Below are 25,120 nucleotides of genomic sequence, written 5' to 3' on the forward strand. Positions count from 1 at the left end.
ATGCAATATAAAAGAGATGTTTTCTAAGGGCCAGCAACGCGGACCGGGTTCAGCTAGTTTTCTAATAATATGTGTTAAACTCTGCTTCAATATTTCAGTTTCATCTAACACTTGGGGGTTACACGATCAAGTTTTGCCTTTCAAGTTTTAATACACTCACACTTTTTTACTAATACACTCACACTTTTAAGAATTGAAACGAACTTGCATTCAATTTCACATTCAAGTTGGTGTTCAATTTTTCATTCAAGAAAACAGCTGATTACATTTTTATGTCCAATTTGAACTAAAATTGTTTTCAAGTTGCGTGCTGCCTACGTCACCGCTTTCAATTTTTATAAATTTTGACAAACAGTATATGTAAAAGACTATCAAGAAAAACTTGATCGTGTGGCTGCAGTGTTAAGTATCCAATTATGGAAATTAGGACGCTTAATTTATTTCTATATGAAACTTATTTGTGTTGAATTTTTTCGGGATACCAACAATTTTAGGATTATTATGCTCGTTTAAGTAATTTTCGGAAGAGGGCCTTATATGGGAGCTATGGTCAATTATGGACTGAATTTTTAGGCGTAATTTATTTGTAAAAATGTTATTTAATATCTATATAAATTAAGCATTTATTACGGATAATGTCTTATTTCTGGAGGACATTTATATGGGGGCTATGTGAAATACATGGACAGCCAGCCAGACAGACGTACGGAAGGACATCGTTAAATCGACTCGAAAATAAAATCTCGAAAACTGAACGATTTTAACATATTTATGATTGTAGTGTTATTAAATAACTTTCTTCCTCTGGGTAATTTTATAGCAGCAATAATATAATTTTAAGTTAACTATTAATTTTGAAACGAATTCATATAGCATTTCTAAAATATTTTAAATTTGGTAGGTTTTGGTAGTTTTTAATTAGAAATTTGGTAGGAAAAATATTTTATGAGTGGCAACGCTGGATGAGTGTGTCGGATGAAGAGAATAATTTTTTATATTACATATTTCACTTATTATTTTAGTTTTTTCTTTATTCTCAACATGTTGTCGTTATAGTTGCAATTATAGTTTCATCCGATATTGACATTTTTAAATACATTTTAGTGCAAATAAAAATTAAATATAATGCCCGCTATTTGTGTTAACACCACAAAATCAAAAATAAAATGCAGATTGACGAGTCATCAATCAAGTGTACATCAAATTACACATACACGAAAGTGACATCAAGCATTTTGATAGTGTATGGTGCCCTTAATTTCTAAACAAAATTTGGTACGGAAATCCGAAACCGGCAAGACTGGCTGGGTTATTTTTGTTTATAAATAGTTGGCATCACTTTCACGAATGTCACAAAGTTGCGAATTGAAAACGTGAAAAGTTTGACGAGATTTGACAATTTTAATAAAAGTAAGTTTTTGCGAAAAAAATTGATATATAATATATACAAAAGTTTCAAAACTTAAATAAGGAGGTTATTATAGTTCTATACATTTGCATAAAGCATTTTCTGATTATAAAAGTAAAGTAGTAAACTGCGTGGCATACATATCTAATATTAATTTATGTCATGTTTAACTTTCTAGTTGCCAACATGAAGACTGCTGCTGAAGTTCGTCAATGCTACCTTGACTTTTTTAAGGAAAAAGGTCACATATATGTCCACTCATCTAGCACCATTCCTCTGGATGATCCCACATTACTTTTTGCGAATGCCGGAATGAACCAGTTCAAACCTATATTTTTGGGAACTGCAGACCCCAATAGCGACATGTCTAAGTGGAAACGTGTGGCCAATACACAGAAATGTATTCGAGCTGGTGGAAAACATAACGATTTGGATGATGTTGGTAAAGATGTATACCATCACACTTTTTTTGAAATGTTAGGAAACTGGTCCTTTGGGGATTATTTCAAGAAGGAAATTTGTACCTGGGCTTGGGAGTTTTTAACCGAACGGTTAGGACTTCCCAAAGATCGTCTATATGTTACTTATTTCGGCGGTGACCAAGTTAGTGGATTAGAGCCTGATTTGGAATGTAAGCAGTTATGGTTAGATCTAGGCCTTAAGCCAGAAAATGTCCTTCCAGGAAGTATGAAAGATAATTTTTGGGAAATGGGAGAGACTGGACCTTGTGGTCCATGTTCTGAGTTACATTTCGATCGCATTGGAGGGAGAAGTGTTCCTGAACTGGTAAATATGGATGATCCGGACGTTCTTGAAATTTGGAACTTAGTTTTTATACAATTTAATCGTGAGCAAGATGGAAGTTTAAAACCTTTACCTAAGAAACACATTGACTGTGGCATGGGATTTGAGCGACTAGTTTCGGTTATACAAGATAAACGTTCAAACTATGACACTGACATTTTTATGCCGTTATTTGAAGCAATAGAAGCTGGTACAGGCTGTCCTCCATATAAAGGTAAAATAGGTGAGCAGGATATTGGTGGAATCGACATGGCCTATCGTGTTTTGGCTGATCATGCTAGAACATTAACCATTGCGTTAGCTGATGGTGGAACTCCTGATAACACTGGACGTGGTTATGTGCTGCGTCGTATATTAAGACGCGCCGTCAGGTAATTTAAAACATTTAAATCTTTTTTAGATTATTTAATATTTATAAAATAAACTATCCAGAGATGCAAGTTGTAATGTCGAGATTGTCTACTATCGATTAGCCAAGAACATGTCACCACTGACTGTTGTTTGGCTTAATTTTAACCCATTCCCAGCCATTGTACCTGCTTGAGTACAGAAAAAAGGCAATATTCAAATACTCATAAATTTTTTAACAAGATAAATTTGACAACTTTTTTTGTGATTTTGCATTCAACACACTGTGCTTTTAAACATCACACATAAAAAATTTAAAAAAATAATACCCTTAAGGTATATTTTGTCCTGTTTTTATAATGCTATATCATTTTTTGGAATATTAGCGAGGTTTGTAACAATTGAGCTGCGGGGAGCAAACACAGTTTTACGAAAGCAAGAGTTTTTTATAATTTTGTGAAGTGGAGTGATTATGTGTACATTTTATAAAAATGTATAAGAAAAATAATTATTTGGGACAAAGTTGTGTGATTAGGAAAATCGGTGTACCCAATTGGGTACAATGGCTTGATATGTATTATTTTTTTTAAGATTTTTCTTACGCTAAAATAGAATTTCAGACCATCAAAACGTGAAGTTTTTAATGCAAAAGTTTTAAAAACTAGATTTATGGAAAAAATATGAGCACCACAATTTTGATAGCTAATATTTTATCAGATTCGGATTGTAATATGGATGAAGATGAAGGTGTTGCTGACGATATTGTTAGAGATCGGATGTACCAGGTGAAATATAAGTATTTTGTGATAACAGTGATAGCGACGATGATGTTCCACTTGAGAAGTTCTGACAGAAAATAATGCCCTCAAGATCAAGCAAAACAAATTATATTTGGATAATAAGACCATGCTATGCTCAAATGTCTCAAACTATTTTTTTGGACAATGAGTTCGATATTATTTCATACTTGAATGGGAAAAGGTTTTTAGTTTAACCATTTAGCAGACTTGCATTTATGCATCGCAAGCTAATAAGCACAATGTATCCTTCAGCGCAGAAGATTTGAATATATTTTGAGTATTTTGCTTTACAGTGAATATCGCTCTATGCCAAAAGAAGATATGTATTGGATGCTCTGCGAGGATACTCGCACTCCAAAATTTCCGAAATTATATCACGGAACAGATTCGTTTTGTTAATTTGTCTGATAACACTAACTTAGATGCTACTGACAAAGTGAGACCCATATACAAATTACACTGGTTTCTGGTGTCGCAACTACTCCTGGAAACCAATTTCCTTAAAGGATAAAAAATCCCCTACGATGGGGTGAATGTCATAACAGAATAAGATGGTTGTCTGAACAATACGATATTGCTTTGTGTTGAAAAAGTAGGAACAAATCAAGATCCGCGTAACAGTTTGTATTTTCATAATTTTTTTTCTGTTAATATTCACATTTTCTGTATTGCCGGCCTTCGGCCGGGTGAAGGGACTTTTAACACTGGGGTGTATTGAACACCGGCTTCGCTAAAATCACTTTTTCTGTATATCAAAATTTTCTGAAGTACTGTCATATAAAATCAAAAAGGAATTTTTGGTTCACAATATTAATAAACTGTACCATATTATATATCATATTAAAGGTATTGTGAAGCACTGTTCAATGATACCCATAACGCTCAGTTTGTTTTCCAAATATATGAGAAATGTACTATTATATGTATTGACTTTAAATTCATATAACTCTTAAACTAAGAGAGAGCAGGGAAAAATATTAACGTTTTTGTGCTTCTAATTATGAGAGCTATCAACACCAAAGAAATTATAAAAATACAAGCTGTTTCGCTGATCTTGATTTATACCAAAAAGTAATGTTTTAAAAATTTTCACAGATTATAAAAATAGCATACACTTTACGCCATTGTACCCATTCAGGTACAGCCCCAAAAACATGTTTCCTAAAATTTTTTTTTAATTTTTTTTAATTTTCTATGTTCTTTTACCGTATTTTAGTTTAAATAAATAAATGAATTTAAAAATTTTTCATTTTAAATGGTCTTGGTTTTTAATGGGTTAAGATGCTTAAATAGACTTATCCGAAATATTTTGACAGACATTAGAGTTGGGTTTATTAGCTCAGTGAAGTGACCGCTCTTTTCAGCTCAGCTCACTGAAATGAACTAGGTCAAATGAATGACCATTTCATTTTGAGAATTGCTTGTAGTGAATTAAATCAATTATTTCTGTTGTTAGTTGTAAAAACACACAGTCTTTTGACAATTAGAGATTTATGCGTGAAATAATTGATTAAATTTTTAAAAAATAAAATTGTATTTTATTTAAACTAATAGATATTTTTGCGGAAAAAAATGTTAATTTTTTATTATTTCTAAAAAAAGCAGAACATTCACTAACTATAAGGTATTCTTTTACCAAAAAATAATAAAATTACCAAAAAACTCAAGATATTAACTGGAATTTGAAAAAGGAAAAATATTTTGATGATCTGATAATTGTGATCCAAAATAAAAATGTGACAACAACTAAACCAAAATTTTTTGGGTGTTTTCCCATTTACATAATGTTAGTTATCAATTGGCAAAATATATATTTTTTACCTGACTTTTACAACTTATATATACACATCTGCTCAAAATAATAGATACACCTAATTGGAAAAAATTTAAATGGCGGTAACATTGAAAATTTCCTCGCAAGCGTTAAGAATACATCATATTATTAAAATTTCTATCTGGCAATGTCATGTCAGTCAAAAATCTGGCAACTATTTGTTTTCATGTTGATTTTTAAAAACGAATTTATTTGAATTACAAAAAATTATTTGCTCATAAAAATAGATACACATCAGTAATTTGTAATTTGTTTATATACAATTTTTTTTTTGTGCAATTTTTTGTTCCTATTTACGTGAAACAGTAAGTATAATTTAAATTTTAGCAACAATTTTATAAAAAATAGGACTCTTTTGAAGTAAATGGGACGAAATCATCATTGTACCGAAGATGAGAAAAAAATTGTTCAAACGATGAGAAATCAAGGAAAATCATTACGGGAAATAGCAAAGAGCATAGGAAGATCTTTACATTTTGTCCAAAATGCTTTATCTAAAAAACAAAAAAGAGAAACTCGCGGTAGACCAAAGAAAACCAGTCCAGAAACAGATAGGCGGATCGTCCTTATGGTTAAAAAAGACCCTTTCATATCATCGAAAGCTATTTCTGCGGAGCTATGTAACGAAATCAGTCCACAAACAGTTCGTCGTCGTCTTTTACAAGCTAAATTGCCGGGAAGAATTGCCAGAAAAGTGCCACTAATGCGCCAAAAAAATATCAAGACAAGATTAGAATTTGCTAAAGAGCACTTACAAAGGTCCGGGTGTGAAGGCGAAAAAAAATGGAGAAATATTTTATGGAGCGACGAAACAAAAATAAATTTGTTTGGAAACGACTGCCAAAGAAATGTACGCCGACCAAAGGAAAAGAATTCCACGTTAAATTTACAAAAAAGACGGTAAAACATGGCGGGGGAAACATAATGGTTTGGGGTTGCTTTTCATGGAATGGTGTTGGTCCGATATTCCGAATAGAAGATACCATGAATGCTAGTGGGTATAGAGACATATTGGAAAACGTAATGCTTCCATATGCATCGGAAAATATGCCATTAATATGGACATTCCAGCAGGACAACGACCCAAAACATAGTTCAAGATTAGTTAAAAACTGGTTCTTGGAGAATAACGTACCTGTTTTAAGCTGGCCCAGCCAATCCCCTGATAAAAGATAAAGATAAGGCTTTCGAAGGAAGTTTTCAAAAATAAAGACGATTTATGGGAGAAAACGCAAAAAATATGGTACGAGATTCCATTGGAGAAGTGTCAGAACTTGATATCCAGTATGCCCAGAAGAGTGGAGAAAGTTTTACAAAACAAAGGTGGATATACTGGATACTAGCTTTACTTTAATAATAAACTCATTTTTTTAAGATAAAATTTATTAGCTTTTGTTTAATAAGAATTTTTAAAAAAGTATCTATTATTATGAGCACCAAATTTTTCGAAATTTAAGAAGATTATATTCACTTGATCTGTACCTTCCATTTCGTATTAGGAGGAATGTTGCAAATGCTCTCCTAATGTCACAATTGATGTATGCCTTGGAGATATATTCAGGCACCAACAGTACATTCTTGAGGAGAATCCAACTTACATTTAATCGTATTATCAGATTTATTTACCGATTGAGAATTAGAACTCATGTCTCTCCCTATGTTATGGATTTTATTGGGTTTACATTTGAAGATTTCATTAAATTAAGAATACTGTTACTATTCCGTAAAACTATTATGATGACTTGTCCGAGGTATATTGTAGATAGTTTCCAATTTTCGCGATCTAGTAGAAACCCACAGATAGTGTGTCACCGTATAGCCTCTTCCATTTATGAAAGATCACTTCACGTGAGAGTCTTACGGGTGTGGAATCCTCTTCCCATAAAATTAAAATTTTTTTCTTTTTCGAATCAAACATTTAAGCGTAGACTGAAACAATATTTTGAACAAAGTTTGTAAATTTGCTTCTTTGCTTCTATTTTTTTTTTATTTTTCTCCCCTTTGCATATTACCTAATACTGCTATGGTATAATGTATATAATTATTATACTTTATATTACAATTTTTTTTTTTATTGATTATTATATTTTTTTAAAAAAATTTTTGTATTTAATTTCTATTCTTACTATGTATAAATTTTTTAATTTTATGTAATTAATTTTTTCTGAGTGGAATATGAATCATATTTGGCCCTAAGGGCTTGATTCTAAATAAATGAAAATAAATAAATAAAAAAAAAAAAAAAAAAAAAAAAAATTTAATTTACTTTATAATATTTATTATTAATTATGAAATATTTTGTTTTTGTTTTTTACTCTCCTTTTAACTATAAATAAAAATCGACTGAATTTTTTTTATAATTTTACAATATACCATTATTTTTTTTCGTTTTTAAAAAATAAATTTTGGTGTATCTATTATTTTGAGCAGATGTGTATATGATCAACAAAATTTCCACTAAAAATACAAAAGATAAATAGTTTTGTGATACAATTTGTATATTTTCAACATTAACTTAATTATTTTATGATATAACAATATATAAATAGAATTTCTGAATTTAAGGAATAATATGTTATAAATCTTATTCCTTAAATTCAGAAATTCTAAACTGTCATTCCAAAAAACAGCGAAAACCCCACGATAGGTCGCTCATGGCAGCAGACAAATGTTCTGTTGATGTAACAGTATAGTAAAAAAGTGCATAATATATATATTTGCTAAAAAAAGTGATTGAAATAATATTGCTAATTTAATTAAGAATATCAGTACTTTGTATTTTTCTAATTATGTGTTTTGTTAGATATAATCCCACTAATGTATTTTTGAAATAGTATTTTTTACTAATTACATACTTTCAATTACAATTATTATTTTAACAATAACAATTATGTATTTCCCTTTTTCATTATTTTTTTATGAAATTTACTTACAAACTGTAGCAATACTCTTTCTTTATTTCATTCTACATCACCATACCATAAATAAATTCACATTCAATGGCACACATATAAACATTCCTTCATGAAAACAAAAACAATTTGAATAACTCTAATAATTCTTGAAACAAAAATATATACGCGGCAGCATACGATCATATACATACATAACAAACCTACATTCGAATGATCGTTTTATTTTTGTAGGACACAATACTCACACACTTTTCAATGTCAGTGAGCGAAAGAATGTTACAGAATTGACGAGTAAAGTGAAACATGTGAAACATTGAAGATGACAAATGAATGTGCTTGTGCAGCTCTTTCATGAGTACTGAAAGAAACATGAGCATAAAACAAAACCGCTCAGTTGAATACGCTCAGTGCTGAGCTGAAAACGCTCAGTATGATGAATGATTCACTTCGCTCAGTTGAGTGAATAGCTCAATTGAACTAGGTCATTCATGAGCTACACAACTCTAACAGACATATCCACGATTTTTATCAAATTAATATTAATTAATTTAAAAATAATTCACCCTTAATTGAATGCATTAAAATGATGGTATAAATCAAGATAATCAAAACAGCTTGCATTTGAATAATTTTTATGAGCTATCAATCTCAATTTTAGAACGTTAAAATGTTTGCCCGCTCTCTCTTAGTTTAAGAATTATAGCCAGGGTTCAGAAGAATGCATTTGCGAAAATAAATTTTTTTTAAATTTTATTCATGATAAATTGTCATGAATGAAATTTAAATTTTTTTTTATGTTCACATTCGAAAATGAGAAGCTAAGAATTTTTGGAATTTTAAGCAGACATAAATGAATACACTGATTTTTTTCTTTAAAGTACATATACGTATGTGAATAGTGAGAAATAAAAAATGTCCAATGCTCATTGCGCTCATTAATGTTCATACACATTAATGTTGTTGGTTTTTTTTTATCATATAAAGAAGTGGTCACTTAAAATCCGTACGCACTATAGTAATCATAACCCCCTGTTATCAAAATGGAAAAAGATTTACATACTTTTTTAACAACAAATCTACCATTATTATACAATGAATTGCAAGTCATTGTAGCGGTTTTCACTCATAATTGTATATTTAACACACTTTTATATTTACTACTTATTTTGACGGCAAAGTGTGAGCAGCTTTTTTATGCCTATTGTAAATTAATTTAAACAGCTGTTTTTTGTTATTCCGCCAAATTGAAATAAAAAAATTAAATTTAAAAAATGCCTAAAAAATCTGAAAATGATAAATTATAAACTTTTTGGTGAAAAATGCTATTGATAAAATGGATTTTACAGACATATTTATGTGACGATGGTGGGTTTATAGCGACAGATTCATCAATTATGGTAACATCTGTGTTTACAGCTAATGGTTGAGGACATGAAGATGATGGTTGTATGTTAGGTTAGGTTCCATGGGCAGCTGCTCCTCAAAGCAGCTCACTTGGGTCTATTCAAATCTGATCCCATTGTAATACCCAAGGGGTAGACAGCAGGGTATTACAATACTTCCGTTGACTCCAAATGAAACCAACCAGATTCCCGGATGAAGGAGTACATTCGTCTGAGATTCATCCTTGATAGCTCGTCCAAGAATGATAGGAATGGAAGTCCGAGGATGCGTTCCCTCATGTTTGTCAGAGCCGGGCATTGGCAGAAAAGGTGATACACCGTCTCTTCCTCTTATTCATTATGACAGCTTCTACAATAAGTATTGTAGAAGCGATTAAACAGTGTCCTGTAATAAAGGAGACAATTATTATTTGCTCACGACGGTAATCTATAAGTAGATTCGTCCTGCAGGCATTGAATAACTGGAGTAGAGCAGTAATCTTCAATGCCTCCAAGCCCACAAAAATTTATTTGCTCATCCAGTGTACTTTCACCAACTGGAGTGCTATTAAGACCAATATTGGTTCAAACCGCACAAAAAATTTCAAATGGGAATTCGGATGTTTTTGCCCTTTCACACTAGGCAATTTAGTTGCGCAAGTATCTTGCCCAACAACAAAACAGCATGCAACATTTTCTTCTCTAACCCTTAACCTATATTGTCTAGTGTGAAAGGGGTCATATTGTGTAACTCGTCGTAGAACCGACACATCTTTCTTAATTTATCTGAAATGGAATAATATTCTAATTAACGATATACAGTGGTGGTCAAAACATATGCAACTAGCATCAGAATTTTACAAAAGTTGTTTAAACTAGTTTTAAAGGTAAACAAAAATATTCATTTGCTTATAATATTTTTTTATTAATGCTTTAAAAATGAGAATATGAAATTTAATTCAGAATTTTTTTGCATTGAAAAGAAAAAAAAATTAAAAAATCTACGTATGGGTTGATATTTCAATGGCCAAAACATATGCAACTAATTGCTTCTAAAACATTTATGTCTATAAAACTTAATATTTGGTGGCTAATCCTATATTTTCAATGACGGCCTTACATCGGCAAGGCAGTGAAGCTATCATATTGGCAATAAATTTTGCAGGAATAGCGTTCCAAGCATCTACCAATCCTTGAAACATAATATCTGAATTAGTGCAATTTTCGGGGTCGATTCTTTGATTAACGATTTCCCAAAAGTTCTCAATGGGATTTATATCCGGTAATTGTGGTGGCCATTCCATTACTGAAACTCTAACCTCGATTTAACAACATGTGAAGAGTGCTTGGGGTTGTTATCGTACTGAATAACTCATGGAAGAGGCATATTATCCTCAAATTTGGAAGCATTACTCTTTCCAAGATGTCTCTATAGATAAATCCATCCATTATTTCATTAATTCTGAGCGATGGGCCAACTCCAGCAGCTGAAAAACAACTCCCATACCATTACGTTGCATCCTGCATGCTTCATTGACGTTTTCCCTACGCGCAAAAAACCGTTTATATCAAAACGTAATCAAAAGAAACGTTTGAAGTTTGGTATGGAGCATTTAAATTGGTCAGAAAACAAATGGACGACTGTCCTATTTAGCGACGAATCCGAATTTAATATCATCGGAAGTGATTTCATGTGTTACGTAAGACGACCAGTTAACACGACTAACTACATTAAACGTATTATACTATTTTTTAACAACGTTAGAATATATTGTTGCTTCCTTTTTTATGCAACTTTGCTGGAAGTATTTCACTAGATTCTAGCGAGTAAACCGATAACGGGTCCTTTAATATTGTTTGCCACCAAATTATGCTTGTTATTTTAGCGGTGCCGTGAAATAAGGCCATATGGCCTTATTGCACATTGCGTTGAGAAATAAGACCATATGGCTTTATTACCACCGAGGTAGTGAAATAAAGCCATTATGGCATTATTGCATCATAGAAAATTTTTTGTTTGCATAAATTATTTATTTTATTTGACAAAAAAAAAGAAAGTTCAATTAACAAACGGAAATGTTTCAAAGTTTTTTAAAAAAAAATAAGTTCAATTCAGTTAACAAATCGAAATGTTTATACAACTTTCCAACAAAAAATTAAGTTTAGTTAAGAAATGTTTAATTAACAATATATAAATGTGCCATCCTTGATAATGGCACGACAAATTGGGCACAATTTTTGTGATCCTTTTTCCTCAGCCTTTTCTTCTATTCGTTGGTAACATGGTTGACATATTTTGAAATGTTTGCATGGATTTTATATTTTCGAAATTAAAGTTATATTTTATTAATTCAATAAATTCATTTTTATTAGGTTATAAGCGTGTATAAAAAGAAGTAATTCAAAGTAAAGTTAAAATAAAAAAAAAGTATTGACAGCAAATGTCGATAAGGAGTTGCCATATGTTTAGTAATAGTATAATACTGACGGGTTATATCATACGCATACACAACATTTCTTCCCCTGCCTAAGGAGAGAACAATACCCTTGGTTTTCTTTGTCTGGCCGAACGTCTTGGTGCTGCTATTGGGTCATTGGTTGTGTCGTTTGATTCACTGCTGCTTGTAGTTGAGAAGTTTGCTGCTGGAGGTACCATGTGTTTGGGTTCCTGTGGTTCAATATCCTCCGCCTCCACGACTTCAGCCTCTATCACAGTCGCACCCTCAGATGACCTTGTTCGCAGCATAGTTGACGGTTCTCTACTGTTTGGGGTACTTGTAGCAAATTCGATGTTCATGAAAGCGTCATTATCACCATTCGTTGATTGAGGGTTTGATAGCGCAGAGTCACCGTGCGTTGCCAACATAGTGGTTGGTTTATTTCCACATTCATCACCCCTCTTTCGCTTTTTGTCACCACTTGAGCCTCGAATTTGATCAACGTGTCTTTTAAAGAGTTTGTTCCTGAATTCTATTTGGTAGTGGAGATCGCCTATGCGGGTTCTAATAACACCCGGCAGCCATTTTTCCATTCTGGGTTACCGGACAAAAAATATACTGGTTGGTTAGGTTCGAATGTTCGAAAGTTTGGGTTGAAATCGATATATTGTTTTTCATTCATTTTGCTGGTAGTGCTATCTGGTCGAACCAAGTTTAACCGTGAGCGCAGTAGTCGTCCCAAAAACAGTATTGATGGTGGTTGGCCAGTTGCAGCATGCGGTGCATTTCTGTACTGCCGTAAAAACTTATTAATGTTGCTTTGGATAGAAGACTTCGTCGAGCCCATAGCTTTAAGGGCATTTTTTATGGTTTGGACGCTTCTTTCTGCCTTCCGTTAGTCGCCGGGTGGTACGGTGCCGTTTGCTTATGATATACCACCCCACTTACTTTCAAAAAGTTACAAAATTCAGCGGATGAAAAGTTGGTCCCATTGTCGGACACTACAGGACAGACCCTTCATTTTCACAATGCCAAGGTGTGCCGCATGCAAGTCATTTAAGATTTTCTCACGCAGTTTACTCGGTATTACGATTCTATGTTCGAAGACTAAACATCCAGCAGAGAGTGTGTAGTTTTCTTCAGGTGACTTATATCCAGCGTTTTTAAGACTTCGACCTGCTTCTAAGGTTTGAACGATCTTGCCCAAAGTAATATCTTTTCTAGTTTCCCGGGCAATAGCTTCCGCTCTAATTGGTAGTTGGTTCACCTGGCCAATAATAAAATTGTCAAATGCGTCGAATTCTTCTTCGTTAGGATTTATACTAGATATGTTATGTACTCTTTGAGGTATTCTTGAACAAAAATCAGCATTGGTATTTGCCTTGGTTGGCTTATACATGACGTCATAGTTAAAGTTGCTTAAGAAATCTGAGTAGTTTGCCATTCGACTTACGCACAACGCAGACAAACCTTTTTCGGGGTGCAAAATTTGTGATAACGGTTTATGATCCGTTATTAATGTAAAGTGTCTAGCATTAAACACATTCAAGACAGCAGGCTACCAACTTCAATCTGTCAAAAATAAAATGCACACGTTTATATGGAGACGATTATTTTAACGACAGCACAGCTACACGGCCACACGACTACTCATGCCGATGTAGCCGAATTAGGCTAATTTCTATTTTTGTCAGCTACAAAACAGAAATAGTGTTGCTAATATAATAAACAAATGTAAATCAAATTAGTGCTTAAAAAAAATATATTTTTTTACTTAATTAAGAGAAGTTTCTGATAACCTTATTGAAATAAATTAATAACAGGTACATAATTAATTATAACCATATATATATTTTTACTCAAAATAATTGTTTCAATCTTAATTACTTTGGAATTTTGTACGATTATTTTTTATTAAAGTGGCACCACTGAATTATAAATCAGCTGTTTACTTTGTAGCTGTCGTCTTTAAAATAATTCAGTAGCTGCCACACGACTACAACTGTAACCAGCAGAATTTGTGTTCGTGTAGTCGTGTAGCCTGCTGTCTTGAATGTGTTTAATGCATCTGGCATATACATACTTGAAAAACTTTTTTACAGCCCACACGATCGCCAACGCCTCTTTATCAATTTGTGGGTATCTTGTCTCTGTTTCAGTCATAGTGCGGCTTGCGTAGGCAATTGGTCTCTCCAGGCCATTTTCAAGTTTATGCGACAATACCGCCCCAAGTCCGTATTTGCTTGCGTCGGTGGCCAATATTAGAGGAAGGGTAGGGTCGTATGGGATTAAAACCTGTGGTGATATAAGTATGTCTTTAATTTTAGTATACGCCTCATCCGCATTTATATTCCATATGAATTCTTTTTGAAGTAACATATCTCTTAGTGGCCTTGATGTTGTAGCTAAGTTAGGTATAAACGCATTATAATAGGTAGCTTTGCCTAAGAACAGTTGAAGCTCTTCAGGTGTTGTAGGCTTTGGCGAATTTTGAATGGCTTCAATATGTTTGTTGGATTTATGGATGCCATACCGGTCAATTTTATGGCCCAAAAATTCTACCGTTGGGGTAGCAAACACACACTTTTCTCGATTTAAACGAAGCCCCTCTTCCTTCATTTTGTCCAGTATTGATCGAAGACTTAAAATCATATGTTGGAAGTTATCCGCATACACGAGAATATCATCAAAAAACATAGGACGTTTGGTATGTCCTTTAACAAATTTTCCATGCGCCTCTGCAAGATTGCAGGAATGTTAGCAGCGCCGTAAACTGCCCTAGTTGGCCGGATTAGTCCATGAGTTGGTGTATTTAGCGTGAGTACATGTGCGAATTCGTCGTCTATTGTCAAGTGTGAGTACGCGTCCGGCACATCAAGATGGCAAAAAATCGTTGAACCTCGTATTCTGTTCAGTAGATCCTCTATTTTTGGAATTGGGTGTTCATCAATGATTATACGTGGATTCACTGTCGGCTTATAATTACCTGTTATGCGAATGCCTCCACCTTTTTTTGTCACAACATGCGTTGTTGAAGCCCATTCGGAGTACTCAACTCTTTTGTATAGGCCAGCTGTTATTTTCTTATCAATTTCTTTTATATAAGCTTCTCTGAGTGCCAACGGAACCTCACGTGCCCTTGCAAAAATCGGGGTGGCATCTGGCTTAAGGTGTATGTTTGATGGTGGTCCTCTTAGTTTACCTGCAACTTTGCTAAATATATTTTTAAATTCATCAAGTAACCGATTCAGTTGCTCTTGCTGTTGTGAGGTCATTTCCGGAGATGTTGTTGTAATGCTGTTCACCTGGTTGGATGTTGTAAATATTTTAACAAAGTCGATTTCTTTTGCAAAATTTGTTATCCACTCTCTGCCCATTAGGGTGTCGAACTTGCCGTCTACGATGTATAAGTTAAGCCTGCAGAGGGTGTTTCCAATACATACATTGACAGGAAGGCGACCCATACAATTTACTTTGTGGCCAGAATAGCTTGTAAATTGTCTGTCTGTTGCTTGCAGTTTACAAAAAGGCTTAATTTTTCGTATCGAATTTATACTCATTATAGAACAGGGAGAGCCAGTGTCCAGTTCCATCTTCACAGCATAACCATCTACAAGTGGCTCGAGTTATCCCAATTCTAAAACCGGAAAAATCAGCTACCCTAGGAGAATCATACCGCCCCATCTCCTTATTGTCACCAATAGCAAAGATTTTAGAATCCCTACTATTACCCACCCTGAAAGAGCATTTCCCGCTCGCCACACATCAACATGGATTCAGGGAAGCGCATAGCACAACAACGGATCTAACTCAGATAACCTCCCAGATCGCCAATGGCCTCAATCAGCAACGACCGTGTCAACGTACCATCGTCGCCGCACTGGATTTATCCAAGGCATTCGATACGGTCGATCACTCGATACTGATTAATGACATCATGAACTCCACACTCCCAAATGATGTCAAACGCTGGATAGCCAACTATCTATGTGGAAGACATGCGTTTGTCGAGTTCAGAGGCCAGAAATCAAAATACCGTAAGATAAAGATGGGCGTGCCACAATGTCTCTATGGTGTCGTATGCAGATGATTGCACTATAATTTCATCAGGTGTCAACATCGACGACATAAGTGCCAAAATCACCCGATACCTGGCCACCATAACAGACTTTTTTCAGGAACGCAAACTCAGGTTATCTGCTCCGAAATCCTCGGTGTCCCTTTTCACCTCTTGGACTAAAGAAGTAAGGACGGCGCTCAACATTTCAGTCGAAGGTCGAACTATCCCCACGGTTCAAAACCCGAAAATTTTAGGGGTAGTCTTCGACAGCCTCCTTCACTTTTCAAGGCACGCAACCTACATCAACCAAAAGGTTAAAAATAGGAACAAGGTCCTTAAAGCTCTAGCTGGCACCTCTTGGGGCATGAACAAAGAGACGATTGTAGCGACATACAAGGCAATTGGTCGCTCTCTTCTCAACTATGCTGCCCCAGTATGGACCTCTTTCCTCAGTGACACCCAATGGCGAGGTTTACAAACGGCCCAAAATAATGCTCTCCGGATCGCAACCGGTTGTGTCAAGATGACGAATGTGGATCATCTACATGAGGAGACCAGGTTACTGTCGGTCAGACAACATAATGTGTTGTTGACTAGACAGTTCCTGTTGGCATGCCATCTGCCGAGTCACCCCAACCATCAGATTCTGATGCAGGATCCTATTCCCCGACACATCCGGATGGACTTTCGACACTTTCGCAGCGACATCCAAGACGTCATACCATCGGACGTCGACAGATTGTCTATTGCAAGTGCTCGGAAATTGTTGCATCAAACGGCGGTTACTGAAGCCATTAATGGCTACGCATGCAACAGAGTCCTAAATGAACACCCCCCTGCGATATCGGATTGTGAGAGACAATTACCAAGGCATACAAGAACTATATTAGCACAATTAAGAGCCGGTTGGTGCAGTTTCCTCAACTGCTACTGAGAACGTATCGTTCCTGGCACTTTAAACCGTTGCCCCGCCTGTCATCAAAGTCCTCACGATACAATACATTTATTTAATTGTCCCACCAGGTCTACAAATTTGCGCCCCATAGACCTGTGGTTAAGACCAACTGAGGTGGCGCAGTTTCTCCAGCTCCCACTTCCACCTACTGACATCAACACAAATAATTAAAATATTCACTCTTATAATTTCAGGAAAGAACAATCAGGTACAGTCGAACTGTTACAACAACAACAACAAGTGTGGTTATTAACTTTCTTTCATTTAATCCTATCAAGTTAACAATCTCAATTTTATTGAGTTTTTGCACCCTGTCGGTTGGATATTCTCCCTCTGATTCTGATATGCGATGTGTTTTACTTCGACACATTTTTGAAATATGTCCTACCTTTCCACACCGATAACACTTGGCTTGTCTAAATTTACAATCATTCCTTGGATGTCTACCACCACATCCCGAGCACTGTGCAAAGTGCGAAGTGGTCTTACCTTTAGCAGAATTTCGTTTATAATCCACCAGTGAGGGATGCAGTCTATGTATCTCCTCTTCATGAGACTGTTCTGATGTAGATGGGTTGATTTCTGTCGTCGTGGTGTGTGTAAGTTCAATATTGTGCGCAATTTCGTACGCTGCTGCAAACGTTTCAGGTTTCTTACTGATGATTTCATCACATACGTCGCGTGATCTCATACCACACAGGAGCTGCTCTGTTAACATTCGGTCGAGGAAATTATCATACTCGCAGTGAGCAGCATTTTGTTTTAGGCGCAAAGCAAAGTTTGCAATAGGTTCATCTTTGTCCTGTATTACTTTGCGAAATTTAATACTCTCCGCATATTTATTTTTCTTGTTATCAAAATGATTAGTTAGTGTATTTTTAATTTCGTCGAATGTTAATGATTCTGGGCTCTTCGGGCTAATTAGTATTTTCAATGCGTTGTTAAGTTCTGTCCCCATGTGTACACGTGTGTAATTGTAGTATTCAGCCACAGATATTTTGGACAGTTGCAATGCCCATTCAAAACGTTGAAAATAGTCGGCTACCGATGCACCATCATCTCTTTTAAATTCCGGCATAGAAAAAGCAGGTGACTTTACAGAAGTCGGCATCGAAGGATTCATGTCCGCAACAGCCGCTTGTGTTGCATCTATAACTGCTCTGCGTATAGCTTCAGCTAAAGAGTCCGTTAAATTCTTCAGCTCCATATTCTCCATTGATTAGCTTCCTTTAATCCCACTTCTGACACCAATTTTATATTTTCGAAATTAAAGTTATATTTTATTAATTCAATAAATTCATTTTTATTAGGTTATAAGCGCGTGTATAAAAAGAAGTAATTCAAAGTAAAGTTAAAATAAAAAAAAAGTATTGACAGCAAATGTCGATAAGGAGTTGCCATATGTTTAGTAATAGTATAATACTGACGGGTTATATCATACGCATACACAACAATGGATCAAACAGTATTTGTCTTTCTCTTTCACAACAAATAACACATTGCAGATAATGACGTTCTTGCATTTCATTGTCAGTGTTTTCTTCTCCACTACTATTTGCATCTGAGTCATCGTCATTACTGTCTATTGTATTAATAAAGCTTTCCTCAATCATACAGTTCTTCATTTTAGAGAACTGTGCGAGTAAAGTGTTCAGTGATATTTTCTTCTCCTTTAGTAGCTGGTACCGCTTTTGTATAAATCTATTTACCATTTCAAAATAGCACTTTTTCTCAGTGTATAAAGATGTACATCCGGAAATAGATTTAAGAAAATCACTTGACTTAACTGCATCAATATCGCATATGTAATCCACAAATCTATAAAAGTTGCCGTGTTTTGGAAGCTGTATTTTAAGCTGAGCATGGAAGCCTTCTGCGGTGTTGCTTGTCCGTATCGGCTCTTTATACACAGAGAAATTTGTTACTTTTTCCTAAAAAGAAAAGTATTATTATTTAAAAGAAATTAAAGTGGACAATTTGTCATATACTTTATCCAACCAGTAAGATTCAAAATATTTGATGAAAGGTTTGAAAAAGCTTTCTGAAGTATTTTTCTTGACATATTTTGTACCCATTGCATCTGCTTTCAAAATTTTGTATGCTGCTGTTATGTCGTTTGGTTTTAACAATGGCAAATATAAGAATTTGTTGAAGAAAACTTTAGCAGGATAATTCCTATTCAATTGATTTATGAATTCAGGAATTTTCAAAGCCTTTCGCCGTAATGCGTTTGTGTAATGGAACCAACAACCAACCATTTTTACTGTTGGGTATACCTTTTTTATTGCATTACGCAAAGCATGTTCATAATCTGTTATCACTTTTTTTGGTTGCAAGTCAAATATATTAGATTTTATATATTGCAACATATGTGTATATGCGTCCTCAGTTTTTTTTGATAATAACGCATAAATAAATGGAAACGCCTGAAACCAAAAATAAAAAAAAATTATTTTAATAATCATTTTTTTATACATATTGATATAATTAACATCAGTTTTCACTTACATGTGTGTCGTAAACAAAATGAATAATGACCAGTTGCTTAAATTCTTTCGATATTGGAACTACATTAAAATTCCATCCATTACGTAATTACGTGTCTCAGAGATGCTCATTGATTGTATTGTTTTTGTAATTGTTGGCGAAACGAACAGAGTGTATGAGAAATTGTCAGTTATTATTGTGTCAGAATAAAATTTTTCTTCACATTCATATCTGGACATTCCAAATTGTTTTACAACTTCTTCATTTCTAAAAATGTCAATGATGTCACTGAAAGTCGTAGGAGATTTAGGAAATGTTTGTTGTTTTAAATTGAACAGTTGTCTACGCATGGTACCATACTCTAGCGTTTTGGAAGCTTCTTTAAATTTTTTGCATTCTTGGTCAAAAATGTCACGAACATTTGTTCTTTTTAGTGGCACTTTTTTAACTTGATATTTGATTTCATTAATAACATTAAATTTTTGGAAAAAGTTCACTTTGTGATCCGTGGTTATGAACTTGAATTTTTCCACTTCTTCGGCAATATATTGTGTTGTCAAAGTCCACCGCAACACCAACCTTACAATTTTTTTCATAGCAATAATAATATTTTATATTTTTTGCACTATATTTATATTTAAATATTTGTTCTTCCTCTTTTATCTACAATAGTTTGCTGGATGCCCTAAATCCAGATATTAATTCATATTGAAATATTCGTTCCTGTTCCATTATTGTTTTTTTTTCTAATATTTGATTTTAACACGCGGATAATATATTGAATTGACAATGAAATGTAATACAAGAGGGGCTTTATTTAGCGAAGCCGCCTGCCGCGTTCTATGGAGGAGAAAGCCCCTATGAGCGGCCGCAGGCCGCCAAGAAGAAAAACCTTTTTTTGCGAAGACATGTAGCGTGATGAGCAACTATTCGGTATCGCAGAAAAAGGTTTTTCTTCTTGGAGGCCTGCGGCCGCTCTTAGGGGTTTTCTCCTCCATAGAACGCGGCAGGCGGCTTCGCTAAATGAAGCCTTTCTTGCAAATGATTATAAAATATTTTTTTTATTGCTGCACTGCCTGTCACGCTGAAATAACTATACATATTTATGTAATTGTAACAGGCAATTTTACACTGATATGGCTTTATTTCCACTTCGACCAATAATTGAATATGGCTTTATTTCACTACCTCGGTGGTAATAAAGCCATATGGTCTTATTTCTCAACGCAATGTGTAATAAGGCCATATGGTCTTATTGCCTATGGCATTATTTCACTGCACCTATTTTAGCATTAAATAAAAAACACTTGTCAAATTGTCTTCGACATAAGCACTACGTGCATTTTACTAAGAAAACGCAATATATTCCTTCTACGAGGTAATATTTATTAACAATAAAAAGAGATCTTCGTCTCTAATTTAAACTTGAAATTTGTTTGTTTTATTTTTATAACAATTTTGGAAAACTTGGATTGATGCCAAACACCCACCTTGTATTGATGTGACGCCTTCGTCGGCATCAAGCAAGCCAGCACTTGTAGACTTTCTCCAATTCTCAGCTTTGTTATATTTGCTTTAAGATTTTTTAATTTCCAACGGACAATATCCCTAGATGCATCTAATGCTGTTGTTTCCAAAAACTTTCTGTAAAAAATTTGAGCTGTAGGTTTCTAAAATATTTTCAGATATTTAAAATTCCAATAAAAATACAAATTATTTACAACTTACTTCAAAATCTTGTTGATCCTGTTGGTATTCCAATATCTGCTTAATTTCGGCATCAGTCCATCTTTTGTTTTGCTACGTTTTCTTTTGATTTTAGTATTTTTATTTTCACTCATTTTCATTTTTTTTAATATTTAGCACACAATTTAAAAAAAATTAAATATAAATTATTTTGGCGGTAAGGCAGTGCAGGTACAGTAAATAACCAGATTTTGATGAGAACAAAGTGGAATAAATATGCTGGAATAACGGTAGAAGTGGGAAGAAAAGTTGTGCAACTATTAACCCATTTTCGACCAGCAACTTTGTAAATGAATATCTAAGAAAGGAAGTTTTATATCTTTTTAACATCACTACCATATTTATTTTTTTTTTCTTTAAGTAAAACCAAAATTTTAGCTTGAAGGAATAAAAAATGCAATTTTCATTCACTTTTCCAAAATGTTAAAAATGTCTGGTTGATACAGGCAAACATTTTTTATTGTAAATTTTTTGAAACACCCTAAATTTTAAGCTATTTTTTGATAAAATAATATTTTTACTGCAATTTTTTTGTATTACTCTTTTAAATACATTGGCCCATAATCATAGTCAAACACTAAAGTCGGTTCTTTTTAGAAACAACTTTAAAATAAAAACCTGCTTTTAATTATTTTGCAACTATAGTCAAAATTAAAGTATGTTTTAAATTGAACCGACTTTAACTGGGTGCCACCGCAATTGTAGAAAATGTTTTCATACAATATACAACAAAATACAGGCAAGTGGCAACGCTGAACAGCTGACATACAAAATTAAAAAAAAACAAAAAAGGTAAACAATAAAAGTAACCGGGACAACTAAAGAAAAAAAGTTGTTTGTTGTGGAAAAATGAAATATATAAGATGAATATCATAATTAGAATATTTTGGTACTAATTTTATTGATAACTGTTTAATAATTGCAAAATCTCTACCAATATCTTGTAACTTAAACATTTTTTACTTTCTGCAGAACTTTTTTACTTGGTGAAGAACAGCTGATGCTGTTGTTAAACGAGTTAATAACAGCTTCAGCTAGTTTTATATTTAAAGTCGACTTCAACGTCAGAAGTATATTTTAACTTGTCTATGATAGACCTAAAGTCCACTCTTGAGTAAAGTCGAGTTTAATTCTCTTAAAGTATTCTTTATTTCTGACTATGATTATGGGCCATTGCATTTAATATTGTTTTTATGTTTTCGAAATAAAAAGTGAATAGATTATTTTATTGATATCAATTTGATACATTGCGACTAGTCTCGATTGAAAATGATTGCGACTAACGGATGGTTAATTATTTTCTTTTCTTATTATATTAAAATGCTTCAAAATCGTAACATATGTTCTATTTTTACCCTTGGGTAATTTTTGTGAGATAAATGCATATCATTTTGTATTGTGGGACCTAAATCGCATTTGGATATTCCTGCACCATTGAAATGTATATACATCTTGCCGATAATACTAATTTGGATATATCAGATCGTTTTGCTGCCCTTAATAAAAAATTTATTCAGTTTGAAGTTTTCAGTAATCTTCTTTCTATAGATGAATGAGCGGCACTCATGTAAGATGTTTATAAAATCGATTTGGCTTTAAGCCATGGTGCTTGTTTTCAGAAAAGAGCTACTTATTTTATAGTAATTTACAGAGTTGAGTTGGAGTTTTATAGTAATTTACAGTAGTGCACTATATTTACAGTTTCCACTAAAACTTAGTGATAGTGCAAATTTTTTTACTATCACTAATAGCTACTTAGTGGTGAGTTGAAAAATAACAGCCTCACTAAGAAATAGTGGTAGTGGTACAAGAAAGTTTTTCACTAAAATTAATTTAGTGATAGTGAAAAACTTTTTTTTTACAGCTTAGTGCAAATTTTTTTTCTCCACTAACAGGATAGTGGAAAAATATAATCATTCACTAATGTTAATGGAACTCAAATAAATATTATATTGAATTATTATTATTTATTAAATTAATTAATACTAATATTAAAGTAGTAACAAAATTAAAAAAACAAAAGGAAATAGTAATACAAAAATATAAGGAAGTTTCATCAATATATTAATATAAGAAATCAAATTAAATTAAATACATATTGGTACCTTAGCAATTATTTGCCTTCAACAAAACTAAGTTTTCAAAATTAGAGTCACTTAATTTATTTCTGCGAGGAGCGTCTACCATCCACTATAAGAAAAGAGTCGCTCTATTTTTTTATACAATAAAAAATAATAAAATGGAAATATTTTGACTATATTTTCCATTTGTTTGGAATATTTCTATAAACACTATTTTTTGAGATTTTAGTGCATATAATATAATTAAAGCATTCATGTAGTGACTGTTAAAAATTTGCACTATTTTATTGTAGTGCAAAATTTTCACTACCACTAATATTTAGTGGTAGTGGAAAAATTTTCACTACCACTATTTTTTTTAGTGGTAGTTAAAATATGTTTCACTACCACTAATTTTTTTAGTGGTAGTTAAATAAAAGGGGCCACACACTGGCCCACCTTACCCCTAGGAAAATCAACTCGAAAATACCTCAGCTCGTAACAATGTATACACTAGTTTGCGAGATACCGAATTATTTCCAAAACAAAAATTACACGCATTTTTATTATCTTCATGTATGAAGTGAAAATAAACAAAATTTGTTCATTTGTTTGCTTTTCATTTTTGAACATTTGTACAAAATAAAACTTGATGCTCTTCATTTGTGAACAATTTACAAAAATGCTACTTCTCAAAAATGCTCATGTGTTGAAAAAAAGTTCCTATTATTTTCTCATTTTTGAGTGAAAATAAAAAAAACAATACAAATCCTATCATACATGAATGAATAAAGCAAAAAATTTGTTGTCTCTTCATACATGACAAAAATTCAATTTTTGTTTCTGAACATGGTTGAAAAATTAATGAATATTTCGTACCCAGGTTATAGCGATTTAAAATCAATACATATAAATTGCTCAGATATTTGGAAAGTAATCTGATCATTACATTATTGGATAAAGTATAGCTTTAAAATTTGTAGTTTTTAGCAGGGACCCGAAATAACTGTTATTTTTTTAAATAAGCAGTTGGTTATAGAAAAAATAAGTTAAAAAAATAGGCCCCATAATAAAAATTATAAATAACTCAAAAAAATTTTAGTCTTTCTTAACCATTATGGAAATTTTTAATTTTTTTCGGTCCATTATGAAAGATTTTTATTTTTTTTTTATCTTCAATAACCATTATAAAAGATTTTTTTTGGGCTTTGATAAGCATTATGAAATACTTTTTATTTTTTTTTGGTCTTTGATAACCATTATAAAATATTTTTATTTTTTTTGGTATTCTATAGATTACAGCCATTACAAATATTTATACCCTACACCAATATTGTGATGTAGCGTATAGTGCCCCAAGGACGAAGCCTATTGAATTTGGTTAGAATCGGTCCAATATTTCTCCTAGCCCCCATACAATTGTCCTATCTGAAAATAGATTAGATCTCATAAATATCTTAGTTATATAGATATCTAAACCAAATTCAGCACAAATAAGTTTTATATAAGTCGAACTCTCACTAATTTTGTGACGATTGGATCATAATTAGTCGTAGCTCCCATATAAGGCCCACTTCCGAAAATCACTTTAACTAGCAAAAATCTCTTAAAAAAGTTGGCATTCAAAAAAATTTAACACAAATATGTTATATATATACAAAAGTCATGTCACCAAATTTTATAACAATCGGTACATAATTAGTCTATAACCACAATAACCAATATTATTTTGGTCTTTGATAACCATTATAAAAGATTTTTATTTTTTTAGGTCTTCAATAACCATTATAAAATATTTTTATTTTTTAGTCTTATAAGTAACCAACAAGTTTTTTGGTCGCATGGATCTGGTTTTCTTGTATTTTAAAATAAACGCAGAAAGA

General features: G+C 33.0%; 1 protein-coding gene and 1 pseudogene across 1 annotated transcript in view; one reads left to right on the forward strand and one right to left on the reverse strand.

Moving 5' to 3' along the window:
• Positions 1 to 1,278: 1,278 nt before the first annotated feature.
• Positions 1,279 to 25,120, forward strand: part of LOC135963120 (alanine--tRNA ligase, cytoplasmic-like) — a 64,642-nt gene continuing 40,800 nt past the window's right edge. The window contains exons 1-2 of the mRNA XM_065514890.1: positions 1,279 to 1,410; positions 1,587 to 2,583. Of these exons, the coding sequence (XP_065370962.1) occupies positions 1,595 to 2,583 (989 nt within the window). The 5' untranslated portion in view covers positions 1,279 to 1,410; positions 1,587 to 1,594. The remainder of the gene's footprint in view (positions 1,411 to 1,586; positions 2,584 to 25,120) is intronic.
• On the reverse strand, positions 18,375 to 19,781 carry LOC135963118 (uncharacterized; annotated as a pseudogene).

The sequence above is a fragment of the Calliphora vicina genome, unplaced genomic scaffold (assembly GCF_958450345.1).
Source record: "Calliphora vicina unplaced genomic scaffold, idCalVici1.1 scaffold_48, whole genome shotgun sequence".
In the NCBI taxonomy this organism is placed as follows: Eukaryota; Metazoa; Arthropoda; class Insecta; order Diptera; family Calliphoridae; genus Calliphora; species Calliphora vicina.